Genomic DNA, 13,364 nt, shown 5'->3' on the forward strand with positions numbered 1-13,364 from the left:
CCCCTTACCGTTTTGTTCTGTTTTTAGTTGAAATTAAAGATTAAGAAAGGTTTTAATTTACCCAACATGGTATCGCTGAACATATTAGCTCCCTTCCCGCCCGCTATAATGTTAAAAATACATCATAATGTTGCAATCTGTAATAAAACACCTGCTATTGTTCTTAATAACGCTTGAAAATGTGTTTAAAGTGAGCTGATTAAAAAGTGAAGGTTCACCTGGCAGCTGTCCATGGTGCTGACACTACCTAAAATCATGACAATTTACCACCACAGCTTTTATATGCCTAGATGTTCACACATAGCGATATAAAATTCCGAAAACAAATATTACAAAGAAAGTAATTGCATATACAAATAAAACTATATAATGCCTTTTGTTATATTTATAAACCCCAACGTGTTTTCAGTCTGAGAAAACCAACTCCAATCCACCCAGCTGTGGCGGCGGAGGGATACCACTGCGCGCATCCACGCAGGCAACTCTGGACCTAAAACTGGGAAGGAAGGATGGAAAATACTCAGAAACAAGCTTTGCTCCCAGGATAAACTGATAAAATCTGAACAGAAATGTTTAACTAAACTTTAGATGAGAAGAAGTCAACTCAAAGTGGGCTTTCACTCCGGCCCCATTGTGTTGTTAGATGGTCAAGAGCATAGGCATAGAAAGGTAGACGCCGCATAAGCATCCGGATTGTACATCAACGTCGCCGCCATATTGGGAGTGTCATTTATAGCGAGATTTACCCAAAAAGATTAAAAAAAGGAATTTTTAATGAAACAGTTTGTAATAATGAATGAAGAAAATTATATTGATAGTAATAATAACAAATCTAATTATTTTATATACAAAACAATACTGGGAAGTTCTCATCTATGTTATCTATAGTATATGAAGATCTAATTCAGTGTTTTTCAAAGTGAGGGTCACGGCCCTCTGGAGGGCCAGCAGGGAGGCAAAGGGGGACTTAAAAATTTGGGAGAAGATGTGTAAAAATGTTTTAAATATTACACATTTTACATACGATTTCTATGATTGTTGTAGATTTTTAAAATTATATTCAATGTCAGATTTAAAAAGTCAGAATATATTACTTGATAAAAAAAATTCTACCACAGAACCAGAGGTGGACAGAGTACCCAGAAATTGTACTCAAGTAAGAGTAGCACTACTTCAACATATTTATACTCAAGTAAAAGTAAAAGTAGTCATCCAAGAAATACTCAAGAAAGAGTAAAAAAAAAGTATTTGGTAAAACGTCTACTCAAGTAACTGATACAATTATCAATCATTTAATATTTAAAATTGCATAATCAAAGCAACCAAAATATTAGTTTACGTAGAAATTTAGGTATTTTAATGAAAATAATTCATATGAGTAACTAAAAAATCAAATCAGGCAAAGTAAAAACTTTCCAAATAATTTTCTTTGAAACTTTATCAAAAACCTGCAAGTGTGCCTTTGATGGATTTTTACAAAACATTTTTGTTCTAGAAGGTAGAGAATCCTGAAATTTGACTCGGTTAAGAGTAATAATAAAGTTACTCAAGCAAAAGTACAAAGTAAAGCATAGTAAAAATACTTTTTCAAAAATGCTACTCAAGTAAATGTAACTAGTTTTCTACCCATCTCTGAATAGAACTAGTTGCCAACTAAAATCAGAAGGTATGTGGCAGCATTTATGTGAAATGAATGTAATAATTACTGAACAGTAAATAAAAGTGATAAGAAAAACATACAATTCAATGTTTCTTTATATATTTTGTCTAATCAACATTTGGACTATACAAAACATATATTGTACAGAACTTAATTCAGCAAAATCATTTGAAACGTAAATGTTGCTTTCCAAAGCGAACGCTCCACTCACAATATGGCGGACGCGCTGACGCATCGTCTGTGCTTCGCTACATCTATGGGAAGATGGGAGAGAGAGGAGGATGCGCACTATTTCCCGACGCGCAGTGACATTGTTCTCTATCGCTCCACGGACAGGGCCATCTTTGGTCGTCTCCGCCGGTGACAGTGTGGGTTGTATTCCCCATTGATCATTAATGCCCAATGATTAATAAATAACACGTACCGCTGAAGAGCCTTTTAAAGCAGCCACGCCTGAGAGAAAACACAGGAATTTTATTTCTCAGCTTTTTTTTGTGGACCCACTGGCATTATTTCCTTCAGCACCCCTTCATTTCCCAAGGCTGATAAAAGAGGGCGAGACGGGAGAGGCGGTGATACAACATGGATGAGGAATATGATGTGATCGTTTTGGGCACCGGACTCACAGTGAGTAGAGACAAATAAAAACAGAGTTTATGAACTTTTCAAATGATTTCCCCCCCTCCACACACAGAGACAGAGATAAGGCCTGCTATCGTTTCTGGAGCAAAAGCCTCAGCTGCAATTGTGCGCTGTGACATCAGATAATAGTGTTTGTCTTTGCGCATTAGAAATATCGCTAAATAAAACTACAATTGAGCTTCTCGCCTGTCGCCAAGGAACAGGCAGATCTCAGAGTCAGCTGGGTGATTTTTAAATATTTTTATTATTATTTCGGCTGCAGACTGTGCTCAGTGTTGTGTTACGCCCTGTAGCATCTTTTAGGCGTAACCCTTCAGTGTGTCATGGTTCTCTTTGCATAGACAGGCCTCCATCCTGGGGTTGGCGCAGGCCTTATGGCACAGCTTTTTATTCACGGCTTTACTTTCCCTAAACACGCACTGCGACAGAAAACACGCCGGCCAGGAAGATGTTTCATATTCATCATGTTTGTATTTGCAGCTATAACAGCAAATATTTGGGTAGGTTTAATGTGTCACACGCCTCTCCAACAGTTGTTTATATAATAATAATAATAATAATAATAATAATAATAATAATAATAATAATAATAATAATTATTATTATTATTATTATTATTATTATTATATAATAGTAATACATTTAATAAAGAAAATAAAAAATATTTAAAAAAGCGATTTAATAAGATGTGATTAGAGTTAATTCACTTAATAATCACGGTATCTAAAACATATTTTATAAAATTATTACTAATATTACTACAACTTTCTCTGGATCATGATAACGTTCAAATTCAATTTAATGTGTTTGTAACTTATTAGTTAAAAAATTTTCAAATAGTTATTTATTGATAGTGATGGTTCTTCTGTAGCAGTCTGTATTACAGTGAATTTGAAGAAGCCTCTGACTGAAGACACTGTTTTTTCTAATATGGTCAGAGTTGTCCATAATTTCATTTACTTTATGTAAAAAATATCCCTTTCCTTAATTATTTAAAACATGAATAAAGACCCAATATTTTGTGTTACCTTGTTGGTTTTTTAATTTACTTACTAGTTATTTTCAATAATAATAAAAGTTATTTTCCTATTCACTTATTCTTTTTCATGTATCTGTTAAAAAAATACATGCTTTGATTTTTGAACAATTTGTGTCTGAAAATGATCAAACTGATTTCATAATTTTATGTAAAATCTTCTAACCGTATGTAAAAAAATACCCATTTGTTAAATCATTTATAGCATAAATAATTCAACTATCCATTATATCTTACCTGTAACAACTCCATGGTCAGTTACATTTTTTAGTTATTTACTAGTTATTTTAATAATAATGATACTTACTTCTCTATTTACTTATTAATATATATTTTGTATGTGACATTTTCAATTTTTTGACAATTTTGAGTTTGGAAATGATGAAAATTGACATCATTTTATTGAGTTAAAAGATGGATGGATGAACCTTATTTGCAGCCATTTTTCTAATTGCACCCACCAAAATTATTACAAACATTGGAGAGTCAAGGAAAAGGGGTGAAGTTTAACGATTAGATTATTAGTTACTGGTCAACAGAAAATGTAAGGAGGTCATGAAACACAAAAGAAATGTGTAAAGCAGCAATAAAATAACTAAATATACATACAACAACTTCTTTTGTAAACTTGTCCTGTGCCAGCAGGGTGACTAAACAATTGCAAAGTAATTTTATACTTTGGATCAACTCTGATCCCATTTTTCTACAGTAGATTTAGAGCAGAATATAGAAATCTCTTGTGGTGTGTTTGAAATAATTTGTGGTTAGTGTGAGGCGTCCCATGACGGTCAGCTTCTTTTTGGATGTAAAGATTTAGACTGAAACACAAAATAATGTAGGAGTGAAATAATTATGGTTATGGCTATCGTCATTATTTTTGATTTTGAAGACAAATTCTATGATTTATTTTTGATATTGAACATCAAAATGCATTTTTATAGAAGTTTGCACTAACAGTGCAGCAGTTGTGTTCTTGTTGTGATGGAGCACTTTCTATAAACCTGTTAGCTTTGGTTAGTTGATTTCCGGTTGTTTGTTTTCTGAATGTTTTCTGGGTGTTCAAATGTTTCATGCAGGAATGCATTCTGTCTGGGATCATGTCTGTGAATGGGAAAAAGGTTCTGCACATGGACAGGAACCCTTACTACGGTGGGGAAAGCTCTTCCATTACACCGCTGGAAGAGGTACAGCGGACAACAAATCATATTTAAAGAATTATTTTATCATATTTTTGTTAATTCCTAAGAGTTAATTGAATTTGCTTTTTCTCTTTCGTGTCCTGCAGCTTTACAAGCGCTTTACTCTCCCTGATAGCCCACCGGAGTCAATGGGCAGAGGAAGGGACTGGAACGTTGATCTCATCCCCAAGTTCCTCATGGCCAATGGTCAGTATCAGCTTAAATATACTGCATTAAACTTTTCCACATTTTGTCACGTCACAGGCAACAAACTTTATAGTTCTTATTGGGATTTCCAACTAAAAGAAGCACAATAATGGTTACGTGAACATTCATATATTTAAACGGTCCAGTCAAAGTCCAGACCGAAATCCAATTAAGAATGTGAAATTTGATGTCTCCATCCAATTTGTCTGACAGCGAATTATTGTGAAATTAAATGAAAATATGTTTAAAGTTGGTAAGGACACACCCGAAAATACTTCCAACTGTAACTGCAATGAAAAATGGTCCATGAATGTAGAACTGTCATATTAATATGTTTTCCTGGACAATAAATTGTCCCAGAAGTTAATAAATTAAGCAATGATGTTGTTGTTTTGGGGCTATTTTCATGTAATATAATGGCAATGGCATAATAATGCAAGAAGAGATTCTCAAACATCAATAAATTTTAAAAATAATGAACACTTAACACTAGAACTGAAAAACATTTTAAATTTCCAAAACAAATAAACAAAACAACTCAAACAACAAATAAAATTAATTATGAAGTGTCTGTAAACAAAATCATCCTTCAAAAAATGGGTTTGTTGAGACCAAAGGACCAGACTGAAGACTTTTATCACCGAGTTTTTGGTAGAATGAGAAAAACGATAAATCATGCAACTGGAAATAATTGAGCTCGTTTTACTTTATCATGAGATTTATTGATTTATTGCTTATTGCGACAGGCCTGTTCAGTTCATGTCACAGTTTTCAGCTCTGTCATCCATTTGAAAACCATTCTTCACTTACTTCCTATTTCAAAATCATGTGGTGTTTTGGGTTGGTTGTTCTGCTTAAAATCTCATTAAATACTGTGAGGTTTCCTGTTAGCCAAGGGATAATATACGTTTCAAAGTCACTGCAGAACCTTAAATATCATAAAGATAAGATAAAATAAGATGTTTAGAAGTATTTTTGGTCTAGTTTCTTAGTGCACTTGAAATAAGTGAAAAGTAGCTCAAAAGCAACATTCAAGGTAAATATTGGAATTAGATTTGAATAAATAATTCCTTAAAAATTAATTTAAAAAAAGTACTATTTCCACTAGAAGATTATTTTACTGAAAACAAGACATTTTTCTCATGTTGTAAGTGAAATAATCTACCAGTAGAACTAACACTTTTTAATCAATATTAAGAAATATTTGCTGAAAAGTTACTTGTATGCCAATTTTCTTTTGTTTCAAGTGTACTGAGATATTTGCCGTTGAAATTAAGCCAAAAATACTTGGTAAAATTTTGTGTTTTTGCAGTGAAAGACTCAAAGAACGAGTGTGTGTATTTTAGGTCAGCTTGTGAAGATGCTGCTATACACAGAAGTGACTCGGTACCTGGACTTTAAAGTGGTGGAGGGAAGCTTCGTCTACAAAGGAGGAAAAATCTACAAGGTGCCGTCAACCGAGACAGAGGCGCTTGCTTCCAGTAAGACTCACAAAACTCCTCGGATACAAATACACAAAGAGCTGCTCTCCTATTTAATAGTTCCTTGTTAAATTTTGAGATAAATCATCTTATTTTAACATCTAGATCTGATGGGAATGTTTGAGAAGAGAAGGTTTCGGAAGTTTTTGGTCTTTGTGGCCAATTTTGACGAGAACGACCCCAAGACCTTTGAGGGTGTTGACCCTAAAACCACCACCATGAGGGACGTCTACAAGAAGTTTGACCTGGGCCAGGACGTCATCGACTTTACTGGACACGCCCTGGCCCTCTACAGGACAGATGAGTAAGAGTGGGGAAAAAAGAAATTTGACACAAAAGTACAAATATTTCAGGAATTTAATGTAAAGATTTACTTGATTATCTTATATCCGCATCCAGCTATCTTGACGTTCCCTGTTTGGAGACGATCAATCGTATCAAACTGTACAGCGAATCTCTGGCGCGTTATGGAAAGAGCCCCTACCTCTACCCGCTGTACGGTCTGGGGGAGCTGCCGCAGGGATTTGCCAGGTTTTTAAATAATTTCTCATTAATTAGTCAAACTTTCTGTACAGAGGAGATAAAAGCTTGCTCATCTTTTATTGCATTTGCATAATTTCACTTTTAACATTGGTTTAAAATCAAGCCTTTAGTTTGAGTACATTTATTCGGGAAAGAAACACTGTTATGTAAAGAAGTTATTTTTAACAAGTCACCAGTTGCACAGTTATTGTTCCCCTCCTCGCCTGTGGTGGCGCTGCACCAAGAATTATTGAAGGAAACGACATAAAAGCCTCAGAAGAAGAAACTAAACACGCTTTCCTCCTTCACGAAATGTAAACAAAACTGGAGTAGCGATTTTACTGGTTTCTCTTTTGTCGCTGGTAAAAAGACTATGAGCCATTTCTCCAGCTAGCAATAGACTTACACGTTTGTTTTTGTTGTATTTACCCAGAATGCCATGTGCTGTAGTCCACTTCCTGCTTTTGGAGCAATCTCCGGTTCTCTTGGTGCTTACAAATGCATTCAAACTGCGACAACTGAACCAAGACCAAGGTTTTTAGGCAAACTAGAGTTCACAATTTTGGTCCCAATCAGAGGTCGATCACTCATTCACACCTCCCCAAATGAACCGGACTTTTCAGACAAACGGACCGGAGTTTGACTGAAGCAGACTAAACAGGGTTGGTGGGGGTACAGCGATTGAAGATTGAAGCTTTTGGCTACAAATACTCTAGAAAAAAATAATAAATGTGCAGAAAGTACTCAAGATCCACTGTTTGATACAGCAGAGGATATATAATACAATGGGACTTTTTTTTATTATTTCAGCAGTTCTGAAAACTTTGCTCTTACAGAAAATACTGAAAATAGTTTCTTTAACACATTAGTTATTCAAAACATTTGGCCACTCAACACAGACATGGTTACCTAGAAAAATAATCAGATTTCATGTCTGAGCTGCTTAATCCTTTTCATTCATACAGAAAACCAGTGGAATATAAGTTTGTCGAAAACAGTTAACTTAATTTTTTCTTTATTAATTAATCTACCTAGAGCGAAGGATGTGTGAAATTATGCTTCTGCAGTAACATAAGAGTTAATTGTTTTAATTTATGTCTGTAAACAACAGTAAAGGTGAAAAAAAAAATTATTTAATTTGATTTAATTCGTCTGCTAGACTGAGCGCAATCTACGGAGGAACCTACATGCTGAACAAGCCTGTGGATGAGATCGTAATGGATGGTGGCAAAGTGATTGGAGTGAAGTCAGAAGGCGAGGTATGACAGCTGGGGTGTGTTATTATTTATGTAATAATAATAAGTGTCTTTAAACGTGCTGGACGAATTTCCCTCCTGCTGCAGGTGGCTCGGTGCAAGCAGCTCATCTGTGACCCCAGCTACATCCCGGACCGCGTCCGTAAGGCGGGCCAGGTGATCCGTGTCATCTGCATCCTGAGCCACCCAATCAAGAACACCAACGACGCCAACTCCTGCCAGATCATCATCCCTCAGAATCAGGTCAACCGCAACTCTGGTGAGCACTTTTCAACTGGAGGACCTGATTACGTTTACATATTTAGCAGAAACCGATTCTTTGATGTCATCTTAAAATACAGCTAAAACGCTGTAATGTTGCATTATGTAATAATGTAATAAAGTCAAGTTTTAAAATGTATTAAAACATCAGTAAAACTGCATTATGTAATAATAGGCGTAAAATGTGATGAGACACATTTTGAATTGTTTTGCTATGAGCAACATGTTGATTAATACCAAGGGTTCTGACTGAGTTTGAAAAGGCGACTCAATGACCAAAGGTTTGGCATTTATTGACAGAAGTTTCAATTTTTAATTATTCGGATCTTTATTAGCAGATCAGTATAAAAACCCCAGAAGAAGAATTAGTATAAACACAGTTTGTGATCATTTATTACATTATCATTTCTAAAAAAGAGCTACCTGCACATTTTGTAATAATTAGTGGAAAATATAGTAATGTTACATATGTGACAAAGTATTGCAAAATGCATACAAGGATTTTATTATATTTTGTGTAATAACATTTTATTACAATTTTAAGTCTGGTTTCATTTGCTCTCCTGTCACAATTTAGCTGCTTACCTAATGGCATTACCAATACATTATGTTTCAAACTTGAACTTATTTTAAGCTATATTCAATGTGTTCAGCCAAAATGGAGGCACCCTTGTTAAAAAAGTCTGAGTTTGGGATAATATATGAATGTTTAAGTGGACAAATGACCTAAACCATTTCTAAAGGGATTCTGATTGACTTTTTTTTTTTTAAATGACCAGATATCTACGTCTGCATGATCTCTTACGCTCACAACGTGGCGGCCCAGGGGAAGTACATAGCCATCGTCAGCACCACAGTGGAGACCAGCGAACCCGAGGCTGAGATCGAACCGGCCTTGGAGCTCCTGGAGCCCATCGATCAAAAGTCAGTGACGTCTGTCGACACTTTGTGCTTCTATGCTTTAACAACCAGGCATCTGTAGAAAATGTTTTGCGAAAATATAGTATTTACTCTTTCTTTTTCCTCAGGTTTGTGGCTATTAGTGACCTTTATGAGCCCACAGACGACGGCACTGAGAGCCAGGTAAGATTATTTCCCTCATATATGTTGTTTTTGGTTAATATGCTAATTAAACAAAAGATTTTTATTGTGAAATCTTCAACATTCATGTATTTATGTTCAAATTATTACATTACATTCATATCTTAGTGAATATTCTCTTCGAATTCACATTGTTAAAAGGGGAAGTAAAATGTAAATTTCACATTTTGTACATTTTTGTACTTCCATTTGGGTTTCTACGGCTTCTAAAAACAGCCTAAGTGCTAAGTTAATGCTTTTTGGTGTCTGGAAGATGATCTGTTTCAAAAACTTTTGGAATGTAACGTCACAAATCAGCAGGCACTGCCCGTTACCTAGCAACCTCAACGGAACCCAACCTGTGACCCAGCAACCCAAGCAGATTTCCAGCACTTTCAGTCAGCTGGTTTTACCACTATATGCACTGTACAATGGCTACTGGAAAAGACAAGTATTCTGTTGTTGGCTTATCATTCAGAAGCTCTTGTTGCATTCTTGTTGGTTGTGCTGTAGGCTCTACTAATGCTTTTCAATGTATATTTGTGCATTTCATTATTGAAAAATAATAAAATAATAATTATTTATAAATAATGAGATAATAATGAGAAAATAATGAAATAATTTTTGTGCAAAACATTAGATAAACATGTTCTGTATATCGCGCAGACCTCTTCAATGAAGCACAATAGGTCACTTTTAAACTAAAAGGGATCAAATATTTTGCATTGCAGACTTCTGCAACTGCACAATCTATTTCCACTGCCAGCTGAACAGTGTGCTGGAGTTTCCCCTTTTTTCTAATATTTTATCATGCAAATGATTTCAAAAGCAAAAGTAAAAATGCAAAACAAAACTGCTTCTTAGACACCAGCATTTTGTCAAAACTGCTTTCAGCTCCAAACAAAGCTGCTGCCTCAGTCTCAGTGCTAAGCTAGTGCTGCGTTAGCACCAGTTCATTTGCTTAAGCTGCTTAAGCGTTGTTTCTTAATGTTTTTGATGTGTTAGTGTGTCTACAAACACTCTTTATGCGGGTCTAAATTATTATTAGCTCAAATGAACAGAAAATAGGCCTGGATGTCCTGCTGTTTGGGCTAATTAAAGTATTTGTAAATAAATCAATAACAATATATATCGTTATAGAGTTGTGATCAAGTAAAATTAACTAGTTACTACCCAACTCTGTATATAAACATAATTAAACAACAGCTAAATTTAAGATTTAAAAGATTTAAGGGCAAATTTTTTTTCTCATCACCTCTACAAGTTTCTGAGGCCCCCACAGTGGGCACTGGCCGTTACCTAGCAACCCCAGCAAAGCCCAGGCCGTTACCTAGCAACCCAACTGAAGTAAATGCAAATAGTTACCGCCCAACTCGAGCAATGACTACTTTGTAGAAGCAGATTTTTGTGTTATATGAGATCTAAGCACTGTATCTTGCAGCTCTGTCACTTTCTGCCTTAAAATGTACAATAGCAATAGTTTTATTTGAAATTTAGAAGAAATGCTGTCAGAAACTCAAAAGAAAAAAAAAAGTCGCAACTATTTTTGACAATCAGAGATGAAATGATAGATAAATTGTCATCGATTCTCACTGTTTTCTTCCAGGTCTTCGCCTCGAGTTCCTACGATGCCACGACTCACTTTGAGACCACTTGCAACGACATCAAGGACATCTACAAGCGCATGACCGGGACCGACTTTGACTTTGAGAACATGAAGCGCAAACAGAACGACGTGTTTGGGGAGGACGAGCAGTGAGGGCGGTCTGAGGGATTTCTGGGAGCAGAAAAAAGAAGCGAAGGCGGAAAAGGAGCCGAGAGACGGCGTCTGCCTCCTTTTCTTTTCTCTTCCTCCCTCTCTCCACTCTCGATGAAATTTGCTCACAAACAAAAACACATACATGCTTTTCAAACACTCCCTTCCTCTGACACAGAAAAGCAGGGTTGAGTAGGTCTTTCTTTCAGTTGTGAAATATACAGTATAACCATAACTTTAGCTTCGTCATTAGGGGTGAGTTTTTGACTTGTTGCAGATTTTCAGAACATCTCAGTCCGTTTTTGTCCGTCATTCTCATATCAGGCTTTAGCTGTTTGGCAGGTCTGAGCTTAACGTAAAATCCTCTTGCAGGGTCACATCCAGTTGGCATGCATGCATCTTTTACACAGTAGTTATTGTACATAGACTGGATCAACTCAGCGGTTTAAAGACCGGACCGCTCCTGTCAACCCTGCTTTCACTCCCCGTCTTTTACCTGCGTGACTTAAAACAGACGCCGCTACTTTTTTGGCGAAAACTTAAATGTGATCCAAACAGGCATATAAATGGGCTGTTCTGTCAACTGGTAGTGCTCACTTTTGCAACGCTGTTGTGTTCTCAGTGCAAGCAAGAAAGTTCATCAGTGGCTATACCTGTCACCCTCCAACCCCTCTACATAAAAAAATAAAAAAACAAAAAACACTTTTCTTTGTCTCAGTTATGTAACAACAGTCTTGAAACTGAATAGTTTACTTTCTAACTTGTTAAATTATTAAAGAGTTTATTTCTATATAATGGGTGCACATTTCACTGGCTGAAGTTATGACGTTTACAGAGCAGTGGTAGAAACTGTGGTCTTCAAATTGAACTTTTAAAAAAAAGGGAATTCGTGGAAAACAAAGACCAGATGTTGGTTGGTGAGTCTTTTCTGGGGAAATCCCTTATATTCCTATTTCACTCCAGAGAAGTGAAATAGGAATAGATTTGAATGTGGCATGGAGGAAAGACTAAATGTTGGGAATGTTGTTGGGTTTCTTTGCGGGGTTTTAAAGATGAAGACTGAAATTTCAGCTCTAGGTGGAACCACCCCGTCTTATCTCGGTTGTTTGACCCCCTTGTATTTGACGTCGTTCCCTTTCTAGATGTGAGGTGGAAGGAGGACTTTGTAGCGTAGATGCAGTCACATGTGCGACCCATTCTGAACGAACCAAGTTGCTTTTATTTAGCCTTAATGTCCGATCGGTCTCTGACGCATGGACTCCTTCAGAAAAATCGACTGCTTTGTTTTAACTCAGAACGTTGTTGCAGGTCAGTGTTGTGCCAAAATTGGTCTTTTCTGTTATTGGCGACGATTCAAGTTCACATCAGCAGAGAGTGCAGAGTTGAAGGAAAATCGTTTTGTTTCATGCCAGTTTAAGGGTTTTATCATGCAACTAAGAGGAAACAGACAGGTTGCTGCTGTCATTTGCTAAAAAAGCGGCTTCATCTCAATTTATCTAATCTCATGTCTGTTACTTATCCTTACAATCTATTTATTTAAATTCTTGCTGACGTCAAATGCTGACTCATTTTAAAATTGTTTTGTTGCTCTAATTTGTTTGTTTATTTGCTGTGTCATATGTTATGTTTACCTTTTTAAGTGATCATTCCATGATTTAATGTTACGTCGTTAGCGTTCCTCTGACATGTTCTGGTGGAAGGAAAACTCAACCTCAGCCTTGAATTCACACTGTGCACCGTTTGGCTTCATGTGTGAAACTTTACCTGAAGAAAACTGGAATATTGTTTACCTGTTGTTCCCCCTCTCTCTCTCCTTGCCATCCTCTCCTTTTTTATTTGCTGAGAACAGAAGCCTTGTGTGGTGTTGCTGTTTTTATTTTTATCCAGTATGGCCTTTGAAAACCACTATCAACAACATCCCTCGAAAATTGACAAAAGAAATAGTCCAGGCTGAGTAGTAGAAAACTTCCTGTCCTTGTTTGATCACTAGTATGTGAACAATACCTAACGTCTTGTGTAACAAATAAAACCAATTAAACTATGAAATGAAATGATAGAAAAATAAAAAGCACATGGCAAACCTGGAAAAACTGCCTCAAATTTCTTTTTCATTTTCTGGGAAGAATATAATTTCACATACATACAAGACCTTTTACACTTGGACTGAACAGCTTACAGTGATGCATTTTTTAAAATTACGTATGATTTAGACAGAAAGTAATCCTATGGCGTATTAGAACCATTGTAGATAAAAAAAATGGAGTAAATTTCTGACAAAAAAACCC

The 13,364-nt window shown here is 36.0% G+C and overlaps 1 protein-coding gene across 1 annotated transcript; it reads left to right on the top strand.

Annotated features, from left to right (window-relative positions):
* The first annotated feature begins 1,962 nt into the window (after positions 1 to 1,962).
* Positions 1,963 to 13,169, top strand: gdi1 (GDP dissociation inhibitor 1). Its single transcript, XM_044123748.1, has 11 exons — positions 1,963 to 2,287; positions 4,415 to 4,522; positions 4,624 to 4,723; positions 6,070 to 6,204; positions 6,310 to 6,508; positions 6,604 to 6,735; positions 7,886 to 7,985; positions 8,070 to 8,241; positions 9,023 to 9,167; positions 9,272 to 9,326; positions 10,930 to 13,169. The coding sequence occupies exons 1-11, from the start codon at positions 2,243 to 2,245 to the stop codon at positions 11,080 to 11,082; spliced, it is 1,344 nt and encodes a 447-aa protein (XP_043979683.1). The 5' UTR covers positions 1,963 to 2,242; the 3' UTR covers positions 11,083 to 13,169.
* Positions 13,170 to 13,364: the final 195 nt, after the last annotated feature.

The sequence above is a fragment of the Gambusia affinis genome, linkage group LG01 (genome assembly GCF_019740435.1).
Source record: "Gambusia affinis linkage group LG01, SWU_Gaff_1.0, whole genome shotgun sequence".
NCBI lineage: Eukaryota > Metazoa > Chordata > Actinopteri > Cyprinodontiformes > Poeciliidae > Gambusia > Gambusia affinis.

Bases quoted from the DNA above. Each gene is read 5' to 3' on its own strand.
- gdi1 (XM_044123748.1), top strand. From the start codon at position 2,243: ATGGATGAGGAATATGATGTGATCGTTTTGGGCACCGGACTCACA. The intron at 6,736-7,885 runs GTTTTTAAATAA...TTCGTCTGCTAG, and splicing joins CTGCCGCAGGGATTTGCCAG to ACTGAGCGCAATCTACGGAG. The intron at 8,242-9,022 runs GTGAGCACTTTT...TTAAATGACCAG, and splicing joins TCAGGTCAACCGCAACTCTG to ATATCTACGTCTGCATGATC.